The following is a 23,000-nucleotide window of genomic DNA, read 5'->3' as shown; positions in this document are numbered from 1 at the left end:
TCATTCAATTACATTTTAATTATTTTGAAATTATAAGAACAACCCTAAGCAGCCATCTTAAATGATAACTAAAATTGGTGATTTTATTTATCGATTGTTTGCACTTCACTGAAGATCGAAAAGAAAAAAAAATGGAATTAGCATGTTGTATTTCTATTCGTTTTGGATTAAACGTTCGTTTTAAAGAGAATAGTAACAAAACATTATAATTATTACTGAAAATGTTGGTTTATTCAACAAACCCTTTTCTATACTTCGCTTCCTTGTGCACTGATCCGTCAATAATGACGACACTGATATATTTTTAGCATTAGCTGCACTTATAACTTCATTCATTCTGGCTTCATCTTTTGCTGGTGCATCCGTAAACACCAGGAGGGGAGAATTACTCCTGCATAATTCAATGGCTAAAATTATAAGGAAAGAAGAAAATAACACAGTAACAACACAATATTGTAAACTGTTTTGTAAGTGAACAGAGACACAAGTTACAGGTTATACTCATTTACAGTATAAACTTAAACAATTGAAATATTCTGAGAATTAATGCGATGAGACTATTTCTTAAAATAAAGTGGATCATTTTGATTTTTTTACTATCTCATTTTCAGTAGTCTCCAAAGAAACTGTAATCGACAATAAGAGTGCAAATGAGTGCAAATAAAAGTGGATCATTCGAAATATTAAAACACTTCAAATGCAATTGCGTTCTGCTACTGGAAAGTATGGTTATTTTTCCCCAAAACTTTTTCGACTCGAACAAGACAAAACAATATTTCATGATTTATAAAAGATCCAAATGAATGAACACAAGAGTTGTTTAAAGGGCATAACAGATGTTGTTCAATAATTTCATCAATTATCTTGATATATGATCAAGATTCACAAATCGCACTTGCTTTGTATTTAAGCTTAAGTAGGTAGACCTAGTGTAAGGGACATAACTCTTGAAATCAGTGGTATGTTTGTATCATGTTCATTTTCACCAAAGCCCCTCAAGCTTTTGTTTCAAGCAGAATAAAATGAATCCCAAATTAATTAGATGCTTACATAAGATTGATGTAAAATGCTGAACATAAACATTTCAATGATTTTTAAGAGTTGTGTCTCTTGCCCTAGGTCTACCTCCTTAAGTATACATATTCAATTCCAGACCACTTCAATGGGAGCATATATATTATCATTGCTATTTTTCCATTGAATCAATATAACGTGTTTAAAAATAAAATTTAACAGATATATAATGCAAACGGCCCAAAATCTGCAACGTACAATTAAACTAAAAAAAGATTACATACCCTGAAGCATACCGGCAGCGACTAGTTCTGGACAGTCGGGATTTTCGCCAGACTTCCATGTTAAATTCTTTACTTTTTCGATCATATCGTAGCCGTGAACATAACGCTTTACATAATTATATTTTGCTGAAAATATATTTATTTTAATAGTTGAATTAAAAGTATGTCTTATGTTGCTACAAGATTGAAGACATCGTGAACTCGAGGATCGTTACGGTGTATCCATCTGCACTATGAAAACTGATTTGTTCAATGTGTCATAGTTTTCCTTTCCTTATTCGTCTATCCCAGACTTAACTTTGTACAATGTTTTATGACCAATTCGACGGGTGACTCTAGAAAAGCAGTTACCATACCGGTGCACCTGGTCCATGCTCCCAGTTTTTAGTAGAGTTCGAGTTGCTCATTTATTTTTTTAGTTACTTTATGTTCTTTGTTGTGTATGTCTGTTTTCCATGTCTGGTCTTTGTCCTTGGATTGTATTCTTTTGTTTTCCGCTGGAATCTTGGTTCCATTGATTACACTGTCAACCAAATAAAACATTTATAATTTAATAGTCACATTTTAAACAGATTTTAATGTAGTTCATTTGAATAATTTTACAAATTATTTGAGTTATATATGTTAATACTAAATAGATAGAGTAGAATGTAAAGTTTATACGTGCAATGTCATTCAATTTAATCCCCGTGCAGGTCCGGATGTAAAAGAATAGGCCTGCAGCCGCGCTAAGCTTGTCGTAAAAGGCGACTAAATAGTGCTCAGGAACCTAGCCGGGGGTTAGGCGCTCTGCCCACAGAGCAACTGGGATGTGTGCCCCAGGTGGGTGGTGGATTGGGTTACCCCTGGCATGTTACATGCTGGGGTTGTCGGGCTATAATACGGAAAACCTGACCGCAGCCATAGTGGTGCATTGTGTTGGGAAAGATGTAACGTTCCTCGCACGTTAAAGAATCGTGCTGTGGTATTCGATAGGAGTAGGAACCTTAGCGCACCGCCACAGGAGGCTAAATTGCCCGACTTGACCCATCCCTCTCTTTTTCTAGTGGCAACGAAAAATTTTTCGACCCTCTTATCCTTGTGTCCCATCCCTTTTATCATTTCATCATCATTTTATGTTCATTGTCTGAATATAGCTGAAATATTGCTGCTCGGACATTAAACCCCAAAAAACAAACAAACAAAGCGACGGTAAACCCCAACAATCAATCAATTAATCATTCAATTTAAGGGTAACTCACAAATCGTTGAAACATTTGTATTCAGCATTGTACACCAATCTCATGTAAGCATCAAATTAACTTGGACTGATTTCATTCTATTTCAAATGAAAGCTGGAGATTCTTTGGGGAAATTCAATATAATACAAACATATAACCGATTTCAATTTACCTGGATCATAGAACATGGACAGTACATAATCTGCAGGTTCATTATCCGAACCGACTGTCGCAGTTAGCAGTTTAATAACGGTCTTCTTTACAGCCTCTATGTCATCACTCATTGAACTAGTATAATCTATTGCAATAGCAAGGCTTTTTGATGTCTGCCGTTTGACATGAAACAGTGAATCAAAGTATTTTACTCCGAGCAAATCAACGATTCCAGTGCCTGTAGGGAAAAGAACTATTGAAGACACATTATTTAAAAACGGTAAATGATCTTACAAACAAGACAAGGAAAAGTATTTTCAACCGTAACAGCCCACAGCACGCTAAGCTTGTCGTAAAATGCGACTTAATAGTGCTCAGAACCCTGGCCTGGGGCTCAGCTTTTTGTTTGTTTGTTGGGGTTTAACGTCCGAGCAGCAACATTTCAGCTATATTCACAAAATGAACATGAAAATGATGACAAAATGAACATGAAATGATGATGAAATGAAAAAAAAGGATGGGACACAAGGACAATAGGGTCGACAAATTTTGATTGCCACCGGAAAAAGGGGGGGTTGGGCAAGGTCGGGCAATTAAGCCTCCTGTGGCGGAGTGCAAAGGTTCCTGATCCTATCAAATACCACAGCACGGTTCTTTAACGTGCATGGAACGTGACATCTTTCCAAACACGGTGAACCACTTTGGTTTGCGGTCAGGTTTTCCGTATTATAGCCTGACAACCCCAGCATGTAACACTCCAGGGTTACCCCATTTCACCACGTGAGGCACACATCCCAGTTGCTCTGTGGGCAGAGCGCCTAAACCCCGGCTAGGTTTCTAAGCACTATTTAGTCGCCTTTAACGACAAGCTTAGCGGTGCTACAGGCCTATTCTTTTAACACCCGGACCTGCACGGGGCTGGGGCTAAGCCGCTCTGCCAACAGAGCAAGCGGAGTGGGTGCCTCAGGTTGTGGAAGGGGTTACCCCTGGCATGCTACATGCTGGGATCGTCAGGCCATAATACAGAAAAAAACCATAGCGATGCAACGTTCCTCGCACGTTGAAGTACCTGCCGTGGTATTCGTTAGGAGTAGAAACATTTTCCCTCCGCCGCAGGAGGCTTAAATGTGCCCGACCGGCTCTTACTATTTCTAGTGGCAATGAAAATTCGTAGACTCCCTTAAAAATTGTCATTTAGTCCCACCTAATTATTCACTTTATCATTATTTTATGTATATCATATCCATTTCATGTTCATGACCTGAATTTATTGATATATTACTGCATGGGCGTTAAACACCAACAATCTACAATTAAAACCACAATATGAATCGTTTAATTCAGTATTTGTTTCATCAAAAGACAAAATATATTTTCAGAAAAAAAATTATGCGAACTTCATTCAATATGTTCAAGACAATATTATGTGGACGTACAGACTTGACCAAAATACCAAAATAGACTCTAGTTGAAGAAATAATATATTCTAATTAAACACAAGATCAAAATTGACTTTAACTACGTATCAGACGATATGGAAGCTCTTGTTCTAATAAAACTGTCAAGCAATCATGTTGAAAAACAATATTAATTCGGATAATTCCATTTTATGAAGCTATAAGGTTTCTTCCAACCGTGTAAATATCATAACACAGAAAAAAAAATGACTGAAAAACAGGACGTACCGTTAGCAATAAGGAAATTTCCGGTCGCTTTTACTGCAGCAATGTATGCATCATCATGTAAATGATTATGTGGGGAATATTCCTCTTCGACTGATTCTTTATTTATCCCACAGCGAGCTATCGATGTTCTACTGGAATCGTCTTTCCCTCCGTGGCTACATTTACCCGTTGTAGCACCAATGGCTTCTGTAAGTAAAACATAACCGATACAACAAGAAACACTTTCCGAAGCTGCAAACAGTGCTTGCAATTCGAATTAAACTCTAAACAATTCAGACACCCATTTTAGAAATTGAATGAATCTTGCAATTTCAATGAAAAATGAATGTTTTACACAATGTAAAACGATCTTTAATTTGAATACTGTCTAGGACTAATGTACCTTGTTGTATTACATTTATTTCGCATCAGTTTAATTGTTTGTTTATTGGGGTTTAACGTCCGAGCAGCAATATTTCAGCTATATTGAGACAATGGACATGAAATGGATGATAATATGAACATGGAATGAAAAAAAAAGGATGGGACACAAGGACAAGAGGATCGACAAACTTTGATTACCACTAGAAAAAGAGGGGATGGGCAAGGTCGGGCAATTTAGCCTCCTGTGGCGGAGCGCAAAGGTTCCTACTCCTATTGAATACCACAGCAGGGTTCTTTAACGTGCGAGGAACGTGACATCTTTCCCAACACGGTGCACCACTATGGTTTGCGGTCAGGTTTTGCGTATTATAGCCTGGCAACCCCAGCATGTAACACGCCAGGGGTACCCCATTCCACCACCTGGGACACACATTCCAGTTACTCTGTGGGCAGAGCGCCTAGCCCCCCGGCTAGGTTTCTGAGCACTATTAAGTCGCCTTTTACGAGAAGCTTAGCGCTGCTGCAGGCCTATTCTTTTAACACCTGGACCTGCACGGGGCCAATGAATTAACAGGAACAAATATTTATACTGTATGTTAAGTGTGAAAGCGGAGTTCCTTTACTTTAGTAAATGATTGATTAATTGGAGTTAACCGTCTTAGTTGTACTCTTTTGGCTATATCAGGGTGATGGAAGAAAAATGAAATTGATTTTTTTGTTTGTTTGTTGGGGTTTAAGGTCCGAGCAGCAATACTTCAGCTATATTCAGACGATGAACATGAAATTGATGATAAAATGAACATGAAATAATGATGAAATGAAAAAGGAATAGGACACAAGGACAATGGGTCGACAAATTTTGATTGCCACTGGAAATAGGGAGAGGTGGGTAGGGTCGGGCAATTTAGCCTCCTGTGGCGGAGCGCAAGGGTTCCTACTCCGGAAGAATACCACAGTAGGGTTCTTTAACGTGCGAGGAACGTGGCATCTTTCCCAACACAATGCACCACTATGGTTTGCGGTCAGGTTTTGCGTATTATAGCCTGACGACCCCAGCATGTAACACACCAGGGGTATCCCATTCCACCACCTGGGGCACACATCCCAGTTGCGCTGTGGGCAGAGCGCTCCAGCCCCCGGCTAGGTTTCTGAGCAGTATTTAGTCGCCTTTTACGACGAGCTTAGCGGTGCTGCAGGCATTTTACAGTTTTTTAGTCTTTGGACACTGACCTCGATCGATCATTCATGAAGTGTTTGGGGTTGTGAATTTGACATTTTACCAAAGACCTAACCGCTGTCACCTAATCGGATAAGTCCCCTTTTTTGTCCACGATCTTGCATAATCATTAACTGCGCCCATAATGCTTTTAAAATGATGGCACTAGCTTACCCGTGCATTATTACGCTGATTTGCCTTTCTGGCATAAATTACACATGACCATGCTAATTCATCAATAATAGCTCATTTGTCTGTGAAAAGAAATTATTTATGATAATCTATTCGTACTCCCGAGACATCACGACACAAAAGCTACTCACTTGCCGGTTTTTGATTTCCCCTACCATGAAAGTATCCGCTTGTCAACATGTTGGATACAATGGTGTTGTCTTTACACTGCGAACTTAAAAAGATGGAAACTTTTAATATAACAAAATGTATAACTAAGCATCCCTTCGCGGAATATCTAGTTCTTTGTCGCTCATCAAGCAACATTTAGCTACGTGATAAGTTCATTTATTATTAATTTCGTTTCAGGATGCTTGGTCATTATTCAAATTTGCTTTTTACATCCATTCAATAGACTTGGTGATATTGTTCTGTATAAATGTATCTTTGTTACTTCTTCGTTACGAAATAACACATCAGTGGTCGATGTCTCAAGAAAACATCGTAAGTGTAAAAGTAATCATTGATCTATTTTGACGTCAGAACTTACGACTAATTGTACACTTACGGTTTTATGTAAAAAATAATGCTATTACGATATTTGAATACCATTCTGCCAGTAACATATCAAGTGTCTCATAATTCATATTTTTAAAATCAATGAATACTATATTAAGCATATTGAATAAAAGCTAAATTTGGAAAAGAGTACCACTTTATCTAAATCATGACAGTAAGCACTACAAGTAAGTGTACACTTTTCTGTTTTGATCTGTTCGTGGTCCAACGATATCCTGATGTTTAACATATGGACTCCCATTTTATGTTTTTAGATTGCAAGATGCACAAGTTATCAAATACGCTAAACCCTTACTCAAAATTAGCTTGGTCTTTACACGTATCCATGTCTGGTGTTGCTACATCAATCAAATCATTCAATCCTATATAAACGAAATGTAAAAGATACACTATAATAACAACACAAATCAACTTATATCATGTACACAACTACCAACCACCAGGCACAATTATTTTGACTGCGCCAGTATGTTTGATTTGTTCATCTAAAAACATTATCGATTTCTTACGGGATATCGGTTTATTAAAATCTAAATTTGATACCGTCCTTGACTTTTCAATGTTTTAAATGTTTTATCGATTGATGATTGATTGATTGTTGGGGTTTAACTCCGAGCAGCAATATTTCAGCTATATTCAGACGATGAACATGAAACGGATGATACAATGAACATGAAATGATGATGAAATGAAAAACGGGATGGGACACAAGGACAGTAGGGTCGACAAATTTTGATTGCCACTAGCAAATTGGAGGGATGGGTAAGGTCGGGCAATTTAGCCTCCTGTGGCGGAGCACAAAGGTTCCTACTCCTATCGAATACCACAGCAGGGTTCTTTAACGTGCGAGGAACGTGGCATCTTTCCCAACACGGTACACCACTATGGTTTTCCGTCAGGTTTTCCGTATTATAGCCTGACAACCCCAGCATGTAACACGCCAGGGGTACCCCATCCCACCACCTGGGGCACACATCCCAGTTGCTCTGTGGGCAGAGCGCCTAGCCCCCGGCTAGGTTTCTGAGCACTATTTAGTCGCCTTTTACGACAAGCTTAGCGCTGCTGCAGGCCTATTCTTTTGACACCCGGACCTGCACGGGGCATGTTTTATCGAAGTTATGTTTCTATATGTATTTTATGTCTTAGGTTCACCTTTTATGTACCTTTTTATATGTAAATAACTGTTTGTTTTTATTTAATTATTTTATGAAGAGACTTTGATCTTGCTTTTAACATTTCCATTTCATTCAATGTTCTTGCCGTGATATGGCCCTAGTCGCCGAAACGGCATTAAAACACAACAATCAATCAATCAATCACAACTAACATCTTATATGTTTTAAGATGAAATGCATCATTATAAATATATGTTATCCATTTCTTGTTACTATTAATTGTCAGTATGTGAAAACTGAGTGTAACATGGTAAAACATTAATCAAGGAATAAGGACAAGGTTTTTGCCTTAATTTTGGTATGACGTGCTTTAAAGTCATGAAAAACGCATTGCAGTACAAAAATTCAACGGCAGATAACTGTCTTTTTTATAATTCTAATGAAATTCTTCCAAACACCTCTAATGATTTATGGATCAAACAAAAATCATTTCAAATAGAAGTTATTTCTTTGAGTGAAATTATTTTGTAAAATCGGTTGGCGTATTTGATATACATTTTTCAAGTTTTACCAACTTTGATTGATTATTTAAAAGACCTGTACTTAAAGTTTATGTATTGGTACTGTATTTAAGTGTATGTTTTTAAAATAATCCAGCATAAGGGGAAAAATCACTTAAATGTACTCGGGATGCTTTCGGTTTTTTTAAAAAAAAAAACTATTTGATCTCTGCATCATTGGATTTGTTAATATTTGTTTTCAATATAAAGTCAGAAAAAAATGAGGTTTTTGACAGAGTCATCTGCCATTGAAATATTAATTTTCAATGCATTTCAATCACATCATAACCCAATCTACCAAAATGGTATGGAAAATCTGTTTTTCCCCTTGATTCTGGTGCTGCAAATAGTCAAATTAAGGTTTCAAAATGTTTGTGTTATTTGAAATTATGTTTCACACTCAGAATGATTCCGAACAAATCTGACACTCAAATACTCAAAGTGATATAAATCATATTTAAACTGGCTACGTTCAATCAAACTTTACCGAAGTCCTCATACGGTACATTTCCATACATTTCCACCCAGTTAGTATTACTATAAAAGGACTGTACTGTGTACAAACATTCCCCTAACTGTTGTAAAAGCTGATCCTCGTCACCTATCCAATGTTGAAGTCTCTGTTTGCACGACTTTACAAAGTTATGGGCTGTAAATTGACAAATATATAAGATTTATTTTCCTGGAAAGGTTTTACAAATATGTCAATATATTTAATAGTAAAATATACAAGAAGAAAGTGAGTGCAAGAGTACTATTCAAATATTCTTGCTATCTTGAAGGAGCAGACTGATTGCCATCTTAAACATTATAATTGAACACAAAGCTTGATAAATTGCTAATATAAAGATACCTAAATCGATCTGATCGGCGTGGCAGTGAATGTAGGCAGTCTCCTTTTTATTTGTCTGTGTATCGGCAACAGCCTGGCGGAGCTTTCCAATTTTCTTGTACATAATGGATCGACCATTTGCATCTGAAACAAAACAGGAAATACAGATCAACATGAAATAATTTGTCCATAGGACACACATTCACTCGTTGTTCCTTGAATTCAGACATATTAAATAAAATTGTGAACTTTAACACATTTCAATCAATTGCACTGAAAGTATAAAGCTATCAAATGAGTTATCAGTTTGATGGATTGTTGGAGTTTAACAACCAAGCAGCAATATTTCAGCCATATTTAAGCGATGAACATGAAATGATGATGATGAATTGAAAAATAGAATGGGACACAAGGATACAGGGTCGACAAATTTTGATTGCCACTAGAAATAGGGAGGGATGGGTAGGGTCGGGCAATTTCGCCTTCTGTGGCGGAGTGCAAAGGTTCCTACTCCTATCGAATACCACAGCAGGGTTCTTTAACGTGTGAGAAACGTAGCATCTTTCCCAACACGATACACCACTATGGTTTGCGGTCAGGTTTTCCGTATTATAGCCTGATAACCCCAGCATGTAACACGACAGGGGTACCCCCATTTAACCGCCATGTGCACACAACCTAGTTGCTCTGTGGACAGAGGGCTATTCTTTTAACACCCGGACCTGCACGGGGCAATGTTTAAAAGAAGTCTTATACTTATTGGGTTGCATTGTGTCTAGGATTTTCGACTACCTAGACTTTTTTTTGGTGGGGAGGGGTCCTCATTTACATGTTTTCCCCGTGAAGATACGGGTGTTAAAAGAATAGGCCTGCAGCAGTGCTAAGATTGTCGTAAAAGGCGACTAAATTGTGCTCAGAATCCTAGCCGGGGGCTAGGACGCTATGCCCACAGAGCAACTGGGATGTGTGCCCCAGGAGGTGGAATGGGGTACCCCTGGCGTGTTACATGCTGGGGTTGTCAGGCTATAATACGGAACACCTGACCGCAAACCATAATGGTGCACCGTGTTGGGAAAGATGCCACGTTCCTCGCACGTTAAAGAACCCTACTGCTCCGCCACAGGAGGCTAAATTGCCCGACCCTACCCACCTCTCCCTATTTCCAGTGACAATCAAAATTTGTCGACCCCATTGTCCTTGTGTCCAATCCCTTTTTCATTACATCATCATTCCATGTTCATTTTATCATCAATTTCATGTTCATCGTCTGAATATAGCTGAAAAATTGCTGCTCGGACGTTAAACCCCAATAAACAAGCAATATGCATAAGGAAAAGTTCATTAATTCTACATATAATACTTGCTAGTAATTTCATTAAACTATTCCGTCTAAAATTTCATGTATTAAGGAGGTACACCTAGGGTAAGGGACACAACCCTTACGTTTGTTTGTTTGTTTGTTGGGGTTTAACGTCCGAGCAGCAATATTTCAGCTATATTCAGACAATGAACATGAAATTGATGATAAAATAAAGATGAAATGATACAAAAAAGGATGGGTCACAAGGATAATAGGGTCGACAAACTTTGATTGCCACTGGAAAAAGGGGGGATGGGTTAGGTCGGGCAATTTAGCCTCCTGTGGCGGAGCGCAAAGGTTCCTACTCCTATCGAATACCACAGCAGGGTTCTTTAACGTGCGAGGAATGTGGCATCTTTCCCAACACGGTGCACCACTATGGTTTGCGGTCAGGTTTTGCGTATTATAGCCTGACAACCCCAGCATGTAACACGCCAGGGGTACCCCATTCCACCACCTGGGGCACACATCCCAGTTGCTCTGTGGGCAGAGCGCCTAGCCCCCGGCTAGGTTTCTGAGCACTATTTAGTCGCCTTTTACGACAAGCTTAGCGCTGCTGCAGGCCTATTTTTTTAACACCCGGACCTGCACGGGGCGACATAACCCTTACAAATCATTGGAACGTTTGTATTCAGCATTTTACATCACTGTCATGTAAGCATCAAAGTAACTCAGATTGATTTCATTCTGTGTCAAATGAAAGTTTGATAGGCTTTGGTGAAATTGAATATGATACAAACATATCACTGACTTCATGAGTTATGTCCCTTACCCTAGGTCTACCTCCATAATAGACCGAATCGGTCTTTTTATCACAGTTTCTGTGATCAATCTATTCTCGCGCAGTTTTAAATTGGCGATCTTTACCCATGTAATGTTTTAATATTCTTCGTAAAAAATATTCATGACAGTTTAATTTTTGCAAAATACTTCCTACCGCCAAATTAGCAACAATTAAACTGTCACAAAACAATAAGTTTTCCGTATTTTATTTAAACAGTGCATTCACAATTCAGATTATATGTTAACAGTGTCATATTCATCCTACCTTTAGAGAAAAAATCGTCGATGGAAGCAGCACCTTTATTTCTAATAATGTATTCTTCTAATGCTCGAAACACGCCGATATTTGTTATATCGAAATGTGTTTTTGTGCGCCAATTTCCGTCTTTTCCTGGTCGTGCAAAAAACGCTTTACATGTATCAATACACATATACGCTAAGATGATTAACACTCGCACTCGTCGTGTTTTCGTAGATTCCATTTCGAATCATCAATATCGTAAGCAAATTAAATTGTATCTTGCTTTTAAGTGATTGTGAAGATTCAATTTACTTTTTGCAAATACATGTATTGAGTACCGTCTTAAATCCGGAAAACATGTCACTTTAACTATATAAAACGTATTAATTCAGTTTCGTACTTTATGATGGAAACAACCGCATCATGACCTATTTCGATCATGATTTAGGTTTTATTTAGATATATTTTAAACTTTTTAAAACGTCCGTCAGTTTCACTTATGCGTCCTCTTATCATAAGTGAAACAGACGGAAGTTTATAAATTCAGTTTTGACAAGGATGTTCTATGTTATATGTAATATAGTATTGTACTATATAATTTGATCTTTCTTAACAACTTAAAATTTGATTTCAATTGAGTGTTAGGTCAATTATCAGTTTATATATATATACTTGTAGCATACTACAAAGTTCGTTTCAACAAAGCCGTGTTTTTCAATAATATGTATGAAGATACCTTCATTAATTTTTACTTTTGGTTCGACTTATTACAAACGAGCCCCGTGCAGGTCCGGGTGTTAAAAGAATAGGCCTGCAGCAGCGCTAAGCTTGTCGTAAAAGGCGACTAAATAGTGCTCAGAACTCGGGTCGGGGCTAGGGCACTCTGCTCACAGAGCAACTTGGTTGTGTGCCCCAGGTGGTGGAATGGGGCACCCCTGACGTGTTACATGCTGGGGTTGTTAGGCTATAATACGGAACACCTGACCGCAAACCATAGTGGTGCACCGTGTTGGAAAAGATGCCACGTTCCTCGCACATTAAAGAACCCTGCTGTGGTATTCTCCCTGGGTAGGAACCATAGGGCTCCGCCACAGGAGGCTAAATTGCCCGACCCTACCCACCTCTCCCTATTTCCAGTGGCAATCAAAGTTTGTCGATCCCATTGTCCTTGTGTCCCATCATTTTTTCATTTCATTATTTCATGAAGTGGATGATAAAATGAAATGATGATGAAATGAAAAATGGAAGGAACGTGGCATCTTTCCCAACACGGTGCACCACTATGGTTTGAAAAAAACTGAAAAAAATGTTGACAGAATGGCAATCATTGAAGTATCATATAAATTGTTTGGTCAGAACAGACTTTGCCGATTCTGTTGTACTGAATGTTTCCCATAAAGGCTTGTCACGTCAACCTACAAACCTTTTTATGAATGCATTAGCTTTGTTGCAAATGTGGCGTTATCTTTACCAGTTACAAATGCATGGCCTGAGCGAGGGGCCTGTTGTCTGAAAACAATAAAAACAAGGTTAAGAAGTAGATTGACTACAGATATGCTCCAAAGTTGTATGCATGTTAGCATGAACGGATCAGAATGTAATGAAAACTAAAATAATTATACAAGAATCTCTGAAGTCCTGGATGGATGAAAAAAACAGAACAAAATGCCTAAAAAGACAACAGAACAATCAAAACAAACAGAATTTGAAAACATACATCAAATAGAAGTACAAGACATGTCTGTACAGACTGAGACAATTTGTCCAGCATACGTAACAGAGGGCAAGTAAGGAAACAAGTCCCGAGTTGCATTAAAACAAATGTGTCTTGAACTAGGTGATGATCATAACATGGACATGGACATAGACGCTGACTCTGATTCTGACATATGAATGTAAAGTTCTATTATGATTATGAAAAGAAAAAAATGGACTAATTGATATACATTTGTTCTTTCTCAGACTCTCAGTTGTAAATTTGTCTACAAGTAACAAGGCCGAAACAATATGTGTGTTTCCGGTCACATGACCGACCTTGAAATAATCGCGCCGACCTGAAACATTTTTTCTCCAAAAAAAAAGGAAATATTTAGTTTTTGGTACGTTTTGTCTCCTTGCGGTCGTAATTACGTCGTGATTATTTGTTGGATCTTAAAACGTTATTTCAAATGCGCTTTGTAGAAGCAGAATTGATATCATTATTGTTAAGCGGAAGAGCGATATTGATTTACTCCGAGCGATTTTTACCTCATTGCGCTGGTAAAGTCAAGAGAATCTCGAATATAAAAACCACGATGGCCTGCTTAATAGCGGCAAGCTATTGAAATAGCGAAATGCCATCACATGGACGGGAAAAAATACATGATCATGCTTTCAAAATAAAATATATTTGACTCTATAGATATGAAAGGGCCCCGTGCAGGTCTGGGTGTTAAAAGAATAGGCCTGCAACAGCGCTAAGCTTGTCGTAAAAGGCGACTAAATAGTGCTCAGAAACCTAGCCGGGGGTTAGGCGCTCTGCCCACAGAGCAACTGGGATGTGTGTCCCAGGTGGTGGAATGGGGTACCCCTGGCATGTTGCATGCTGGGGTTGTCAGGCTATAATACGGAAAACCTGACCGCAAACCATAGTGGTGCACCGTGTTGGGAAAGATGCCACGTTCCCCGCACGTTAAAGAACCCTGCTGTGGTATTCGATAGGAGTAGGAACCTTTGCGCTCCGCCACAGGAGGCTAAATTGCCCGACCTTACCCATCCCCCCTTTTTCTAGTGGCAATCAAAATTTGTCGACCCTGTTGTCCTTGTGACCCATCCTTTTTTTATCATTTCATGTTCATTTTATCATCCATTTCATGTTCATTGTCTGAATATAGCTGAAATATTGCTGCTCGGACGTTAAACCCTAACAAACAAACAAATTGTCAGGCTATAATACAGAAAACCTGACCGCAAACTATAGTGGTGCACCGTGTTGGGAAAGATGCCACGTTCCTCGCACGTTAAAGAACCCTGCTGTGGTATTCGATAGGAATAGGAACCTTTGCGCTCCGCAACAGGAGGCTAAATTGCCCGACTTTACCCATCCCTGCCTTTTTCTAGTTGCTATCAAAATTTGTAGACCTTATTATCATTGTGTCCCATCTTTTTTTCATTTCATCATCATTTCATGTTCATTTTATTATCCCTTTCATGTTCATCGCCTGAATATAGTGTAATATTGCTGCTCGGGCATTAACCTCAACAGTCCGACCTTACCCATCCCCCCTTTTTCCAGTGGCAATCAAAATTTGTCGACCCTATTATCCTTGTAACCCATCCTTTTTTTTTCATTTAATGTTCATTGTCTGAATATAGCTGAAATATTGCTGCTCGGACGTTAAACCCCAACAAACAAAACAAACAAACAAACAACCTCAACAGTCAATCAAACAGAGTTTACATGGCGAGTTCATGACGACTTGTGCGGGAGTGATCATTTACAATTATTTTGTAGCATTTATCCTCCAAAACAGAGGAGCCCCGTGCAGGTCCGGGTGTCAAAAGAATAGGCCTGCAGCAGCACTAAGCTTGTCGTAAAAGGCGACTAAATAGTGCTCAGAAACCTAGCCGGGGGCTAGGCGCTCTGCCCACAGAGCAACTGGGATGTGTACCCCAGGTGGTGGAATGGGGTACCCCTGGCGTGTTACATGCTGGGGTTGTCAGGCTATAATACGGAAAACCTGACCGCAAACCATAGTGGTGCATCGTGTTGGGAAAGATGCCACGTTCCTCGCACGTTAAAGAACCCTGCTGTGGTATTCGATAGGAGTAGGAACCACTGCGCTCCGCCGCAGGAGGCTAAATTGCCCGACCTTACCCATTCCTCCCTTTTTCTAGTGGCAATCAAAGTTTGTCGACCCTACTGTCCTTGTGTCCCATCCCATTTTTCATTTCATCATCATTTCATGTTCATCGTCTGAATATAGCTGAAATATTGCTGCTCGGACGTTAAACCCCAACAATCAATCAATCAATCCAAAACAGAGGAAGGCCAACCTCGTTTTAAACTTGAGAAAGCAGAATGGCCTTCATTCGAAGCCCACTATCTTGACAAATTACGATTAGAAACGATGAAGGATATTGAAGATCCCATTTTATTATTTCGAGAAAGACTGAAATCAATTGCTAATAAAACAATATCCAAAACCTCTACAAATCCAAAACGGCCTTGTGAACCATGGTTTACTGATGAGTGCAATAAAGCGATCGAAGAAGGCAACAAGACCAATTGCCAGTTTGACAAAAATCCTACACTAGCAAATTTGTCACACTTAAAGAATATTTCGAGCAAAGGTTGGACGTACATGTTTACAAGCCAGACAAACCGCTTGGAAAAATTTTGTTTCTAGTATTAAATCTCACATTCCCCTTAATAACGTATGGAATTTTATTAGAAAAGTAAAATAAAAAAATTGAATTCTTCAGTGAAACACTTTAAGTTGGTAATACCACTCTAACCAACGAAAAAGATATCGCCATCAGCTAGCTGAAACTTTCGTAAACATTCATCTTCAACTAACTACAAGCCGGATTTTCCAAAAAATTAATCATCTGCAGAAAAGACAAAACTAAACTTTAAGTCAAATAATTTTGAATCCTACAACTCTCAATTTTCTACAGAGAAACTAAAATCGTCACTGACTAAAACCCATGATACAGCTAGTGGGCTAGATAATATTCATTATTATTATTATCTTAAACATCTTCCTGATCCATCTCTACACACACTTCTTGCGTTAATAAATGATGTCTGGAGTTCTGGTAACGTTCCACCATCTGGAAAACGGCTTCAGTTGTCCCTATCCCAAAACCGGGAAAGGATTATACGGATCCTTCAAATGATCGCCCGATATCATTTACAAGCTGCGTCTTCAAGACAATGGAACGAATGGTCAGTGATTGCCTTGTGTGGTTTCTTGAGAAGCACAACATACTCAATAATATTCAGTGTGGTTTTAGGCAAGGCAGAAGTACTCTTGACCATTTAGTTCGGTTTAAAACGCTCATTAGAAATGCATTTGCCAAAATGAACATGTTGTGGCTGTCTTTTTCGATTTAGAAACAATCTATGATACGACGTGGAAATATGGTATTTTAAAAGATATATTTGATATGGGGTTGAAAAGAAGACTTCCTCTTTCCAAATATACTTCTTGAACAGGGTTATGTTGCTACAAGATTGAAGTCATCACTACAGAAGTTTTATGGTCGTCATGAACTCGAGGATCGTTATGGTGCATTCAACAGCACAATGAAAACTGATTTATTCAACGGGTCATAGTTTTCCTTTCCTCGTTTGTCTACTCTGGACTTACTTTTTATGAGCAACTCGGTGGGTGTTTCTAGAAAAGCAGAGGACGCTTACCCTACTGGTGCACCTGGTACATGCTCCCAGTATTTAGTGGAGTCCGTTTGTTTGTTTGTTTGTTGGGGTTTAACGTCCGAGCAGCAATATTTCAGCTATATCCAGACGATGAACATGAAATTGATGATAAAATGAACATGAAATGATTATGAAATGAAAAAGGGATGGGACACAAGGACAATGGGTTCGATAAATTTTGATTGCCACTGGAAATAGGGAGAGGTGGGTAGGGTCGGGCAATTTAGCCTCCTGTGGCGGAGCCCTATGGTTCCTACTCAGGGAGAATACCACAGTAGGGTTCTTTCACGTGCGAGGAACGTGGCATTTTTCCAAACACGGCGCACCACTATGGTTTGCGGTCAGGTTTTCCGTATTATAGCCTGACAACCCTAGCATGTAACACGCCAGGGGTACCCCATTGCACCACCTGGGGCACACATCCCAGTTGCTCTGGCTAGGGTTCTGAGCACTATTTAGTCGCCTTTTACGACAAGCTTAGCGCTACTGCAGGCCTATTCTTTTAACACTCGGACCTGCACGGGGCTAGTGGAGTCCGAGTTGCTCAGTACGAATTGCTCATTTACTTTTGTTACTCTGTATGTATGATTTTAGTTACTTTATGTTCTTTGTTGTGTATGTTTGTTTTCCATGTCTGGTCTTTGTCCCTGGATTACATTCTTTTGATTACCGCTATAACCTTGGTTCCCTTGATTACTCATCCTGTCTAATTTTTTGTCAGATCGTCATTTTAATGTTAAGATAAATTCGACTTTTTCTAAGAAGGATCAGGAAATGAGAGTTCCTCAGGGAAGTATTCTTTCTGTCACTCTCTTCAGTATTAAAATTAATAGTTTAGCCAGTTTTGAAGGACACTATTGACGGTTCCTTGTATGTAAACGACTTTCTGTTCTGCTACAATGGACAAAATATGAGTAATATTGAAAGGCAGTTACAACTTTGTCTCAAAAGAATTGAGAAATTGGCTTCAGATAATGGATAACGTTTTTTAAATATAAAACTGTTGGTATGCACTTTTGTCAAAAGCAAAAGCTGCATCCAGACCCAGGTCTCTTTTTTTATGGTGATAAAATCAAACTCAAAGAAGGAACACAATTCATTAGTTTACTTTTTGATAGTAAACTTTCTTTTCGTCCCACATCAAATTACTTAAATCTAGGTGTCTTTAGGTACTAGATATTTTGAAAATGGTGTCCAGTGTCGATTGGGGTGCTGATACCTCAATTTCGTTAAATTTATATAGATCTTTAGGTATAAACTTGACTATGGATCTATTGTTTATGGTTCCGCCTGCCAAAAAAATTTTACCTTCATATTTTAGACGCTGTTCACCATCAGGGGTTGAGACTTGGTGCCTTTAGAACCTCTCCCATTGAGAGCCTTTATGTCGAGGCAAATGAGCCATCCCTTGGAGACAGACGTTTAAAAGTAGGTCTTCAATATGTGAATAAACTTATGGTCTACCTGATAGCCCTGCCTACAACTGTGTCATTAATCCTATTTATGTCGACATTTATCGAAAAGATGGGGTCGACAAATTTTGATTGCCACTGGAAATAGGGAGAGGTGGGTAAGGTCGGGCAATTTAGCCTCCTGTGGCGGAGCCCTATGGTTCCTACTCCGGGAGAATACCACAGTAGGGTTTTTTAACGTGCGAGAAAGTGGCATCTTTCCCAACACGGTGTACCACTATGGTTTGCGGTCAGGTTTTCCGTATTATAGCCTGACAACCCCAGGATGTAACACGCCAGGGGTACCCCATTCCACCACCTGGGGCACACATCCCAGTTGCTCTGTGGGCAGAGCGCCCTAGCCGCCGGCCAGCGTTCTGAGCACTATTAAGTCGCCTTTTACGACAAGCTTAGCGCTGCTGCAGGCCTATTCTTTTGACACCCGGACCTGCACGGGTCTAAAGGTTTTGCCGCTCGTCTTTAAAACCTATTTTTATATGCATCTTTACTTGATATCTTTTGGCAACAACCTGCAAAATTCCTTAAATGTTCTGTTGTTTCCATGACATTTTTCTTGTGTTCATTTTGATTTTTATCTTATAAACCGTGTGTTATTTGTTTGATCCAACTTCTGTAAAAAAAAGGTTTCAGAATTTTTTTTACCTGTACTTTTGTTAATATATGAGGAAGAAGAGGTTCTTAACTGGTAAACACACTCGGTTTTAAATTAAACCCAGTTCTGCTTGTAGTAATAACCATGCCAATAATGAAACTGAACTTGAATTGCCATTGCTAGCAATAGCTAATGTCCCTGACATTGGAAAAAATGGATTTTGTTATTCATGAATTTTTCAGTTTTTCTGTTGCCATGGCAACATACAACATAACATTTCACCTTTATTTTTTGCTGAATTTTATCAGGCTAATTGAGTTCTAATACCATACCGATATCAAATTTCTAGTCACAGAGGTTTAAAAGATATTGCAGTGTCATAGAATATGACCTTTGATGGCCATTTTGAAATTGGCAGTACTTCAGAAAAAAATTAAACATATGAATTCCAAGATTTCAATGAGATGCGACATAAAACAAAGTTTCATTCAAATTGTCAAGTGAATAAAAAAAGTTACAAGTATGGACAGTCAGAACAAACAGACGTCAAGTAATAGCAAAAGTTCTCCCTCCGTAAATGCGAGCTTATATATATTATAAGTTAATAAAATATGGATCAAATTCTTATCATAAACCTGCTATGATCTGCATCTTTTCATTCCGTTTGTATTGTTTAAAGACATGATAGACATTTAACTCCTTACCTTCTTCATCCATTGCGTTTTCCTTCGTATACAGCTGTATCTATTTGCCTATTTGTATTCCTAAAATATAAGTTACATAAAACAATTTTTTCAAGTATTCTTTTTCTTTGTCAATCAAAACCTAAATCCATTGTTCTTCGATTCTGGCGTCGAATTCACAAAAAGTCGTAAGAGTAAAGTTGATCGTAAAGAATGACGTCACAATCTAAAATAGCATTGTGACGTCATAATTTACGATCAATTTCACACTTACGACTTCACATAAAAAAAACAAATTCAGTTTTCAAGGATTAAGGTCATAACAAATCAAAATGAAAATTTTGAACCTTTGGATCTTAAAACACAATATAGGATTGTTATCATGCAGGCATTTGGACATACAATAACATTCACTTGTTGTGTTTACATTTGAATTCACTACAAACTCTACATATTATTATCAGGTATAATATTGCAATTAAGTTTGTTTCTGCCTGAAAACCAGACAGGGGTTTACTTTGTATGTATGATTTTAGTCACTTTATGTTCTTTGTTGCGTATGTCTGTTTTCCATGTCTGGTATTTTTCCCTGGATTACATTCTTTTGATTACCGCTATAAGCTTAGTTCCCTTGATTACTCTTACTCATCATATCTTAAGATATTCAATAAAACTGTATTTATATTTCCTAATAGTTTTTATGCGATATATATAAATTTTATCAGTTTTGATTAAAACAGCATTAACCAACATAAATATCACTTGATAATTATACAGTACTCAAAGACTTGGTAAAGTATTATGAGCTGGTATTTACAGCACGCACCTAAATCAGTTGAAAAACAATTTGGAGCCACATAAACATTCATTTGCTATTACGCACCTATTTAAACACACAATAACAATAAGTTTTTATCATGCAGACACAAAATAATACACACTTTTTATTGTGTCTACATTTAAGTGCATGCTATTACCATGTATGACATTGATATTTATCACTTTTTATTTGAATTTCATTAACCAATATATCATACATAACATATAAAATTTCGATTTTCTGTTATTTTTTTCTTCCAACAGACAGGGGAGGTAACCTATTTTTCAAAACCACTTTGCATCAAAACACTAAGCCCAAGATATTTTCTCAGTTAACTTCTTTTGAGTTTTCTTATGATACTTTTGTTTCTAATAACAAAGTTTCCAGATTTCAAATATAGTTTTAAAACACAGCAGATGAATTTCTTGCGAACACTGTTTATGAAAAAGCTCTTGTCCTAATGTAGGGCAGCTATGCCTGGCTTTGCTATCTAAAGCTGAGGCAAGACAAGAAAATCACTTGATTTATTATGCGGCTTTTCGACATAAAATAACATTCGGCTGTTATCATGCAAACTTTTTGACACAACACCCGTGCAGGTCCGGGTGTTAAAAGAATAGGCCTGCAGCAGCGCTATGCTTGTCGTAAAAGGCGACTAAATATTGCTCAGAAACCTAGCCGGGGGTTAAGTGCTCTGCCCACAGAGCAACTGGGATGTGTGCCCTAGGCGGTGGAATGGGGTATCCCTGGCATGTTACATGCTGGGTTTGTTAAGCTATAATACGGAAAACCTGACCGCAAACCATAGTGGTGCACCGTGTTGGGGAAGATGCCACATTCCTTGCACGTTAAAGAACCCTGCTGTGGTATTCTATAGGAGTAGGAACCTTAGCGCTCCGCCACAGGAGGCTAAATTGTCAGACCTTATCTATCCCTCCTTTTTTCTAGTGGCAATCAAATTTGTCGACTTTATTGTGCTTGTGTTCCATCCCTTTTTTCATTTCAACATCATTTCATGTTCATTTTGTCATCCCTTTCATGTTCATGGTCTGAATATAGAGCTGAGATATTGCTGCTCGGACGTTAAACCCCAATAATCAATCACTTTAACACAAAAACAACCAAACACTTGTTATTGTGTGTACATTTGTATTCACGATATTCTCTTCATGTTATTATCGGGTATGATATTGCAATGAATTACACTGTGTGCTAACTTCATTAAAGAATATTCAAGGGAACCAAGATTCTAGCGGAAAGAGTGTAATCCAGGGACAAAGATTAGACATGGAAAACAGATAAACAGAACATAAAGTAACTAAAATAATACATTCAAAGTAACAAAAGTAAATGAAATAAAGTTTCGTTAGTTTGATTTAAAATAACATTAAATCCTTCAATATCACTTGTAGTTCAGTACATAACAGCTAAATAATATTTTACCCAGTTTTTAACAACATTAAACCCTTCAATATCACTTCTAATTTAGTACATAACAGCTAAGTAATATTTTTTAGTATCACTGTTAGCATGACTTACAACTACCAGTTTCTGACTATTTATATTATATCAAATGCTGTTTTATAATATATGTTAATAAATATGTAATTTCATATTGGCCGTGTTATAAGTTTGAGGTCTGTCATATTGGTCGAGGCGGTCGTATTGACCATGGCTGTCGAGGCCAATATGATTGACCGTGGTATACATGTTATTGTTGTTGTTAACAGAACTGTTAAATTTAAGCATTTTACAAGTTTATCATGTTTATAGCTTATCATTTTATTCAATTCATTTTTATTATGTATTCTTATGTATTAAATTGTAAATTGTACACAGCTTCATGCCAATTTAAACTAATTGCCCTTTCACGCGTAAAATTTCGGACAAAATCCTGGCTAGAACACTGCAAATAATATGACGGAATTTTTTTTGCAGCCGTGTTAACGTGACAAAAATTTATTTAAATGAACAGTCAGTCTTCTTTACGAATGAAGTCAATAACAAATATAATTACATGAAGATGTGTTAAGATTGCTTCGAAAATAGGTATCCAGCCAAAATAGAGTATTATTTTAGTTTGGAATTATTTTGGATTTAAAAAAATAAGTAAATGCAATTCAATAAATATACCCCTACTAAGGGGGTTAGTAATGCCGTCATGACTAAGCGGGGTTAGTAATGCCGTCACGACTAAGCGGGGTTAGTAATGCCGTCATGACTAAGCGGGGTTAGTAATGCCGTCATGACTAAGCGGGGTTAGTAAGTTTTCCTTTCCTTGACTTTTTGTTAACTTACTAACCTTTTCCATAGCCATGAAAGTATGACTACAGTATATACTCGAGTATAAGTCGATCCGCCTATAATTCAAACCCCTCTTCAGCCCATCATTTCTGGGACCTAGCTTTGACCCACGTATAAGTCGGACTGATTTC

At 38.0% G+C, this 23,000-nt stretch overlaps 1 protein-coding gene across 6 annotated transcripts in view; it reads right to left on the bottom strand.

Annotated features, from left to right (window-relative positions):
* LOC148597090 (uncharacterized) overlaps positions 1 to 12,068 on the bottom strand; it is a 35,902-nt gene extending 23,834 nt beyond the window's left edge. For 5 of the 6 annotated variants that reach the window (XR_015919079.1, XM_088563504.1, XM_088563505.1 and 2 more), the window contains exons 1-9: positions 11,601 to 12,068; positions 9,214 to 9,336; positions 8,848 to 9,009; positions 6,981 to 7,047; positions 6,259 to 6,341; positions 4,357 to 4,542; positions 2,691 to 2,909; positions 1,299 to 1,424; positions 243 to 407 (exon numbers count right to left, since the gene is read on the bottom strand). Coding sequence is in view for 5 of the 6 variants with exons in the window: in XM_088563504.1 (XP_088419630.1) it covers positions 243 to 407; positions 1,299 to 1,424; positions 2,691 to 2,909; positions 4,357 to 4,542; positions 6,259 to 6,341; positions 6,981 to 7,047; positions 8,848 to 9,009; positions 9,214 to 9,336; positions 11,601 to 11,817 (1,348 nt within the window). In the remaining variant the exon portion in view is untranslated. The remainder of the gene's footprint in view (positions 1 to 242; positions 408 to 1,298; positions 1,425 to 2,690; positions 2,910 to 4,356; positions 4,543 to 6,258; positions 6,342 to 6,980; positions 7,048 to 8,847; positions 9,010 to 9,213; positions 9,337 to 11,600) is intronic. The other variant, XM_088563506.1, reaches the window with a different exon arrangement.
* Positions 12,069 to 23,000: the final 10,932 nt, after the last annotated feature.

The sequence above is a fragment of the Perna viridis genome, chromosome 15 (genome assembly GCF_037379345.1).
Source record: "Perna viridis isolate PV_CMFRI_1.1 ecotype Kerala chromosome 15, ASM3737934v1, whole genome shotgun sequence".
NCBI lineage: Eukaryota > Metazoa > Mollusca > Bivalvia > Mytilida > Mytilidae > Perna > Perna viridis.
The sequence above is the reverse complement of the archived record's forward strand: the minus strand, read 5'-3'. Positions and strand labels throughout refer to the sequence as shown.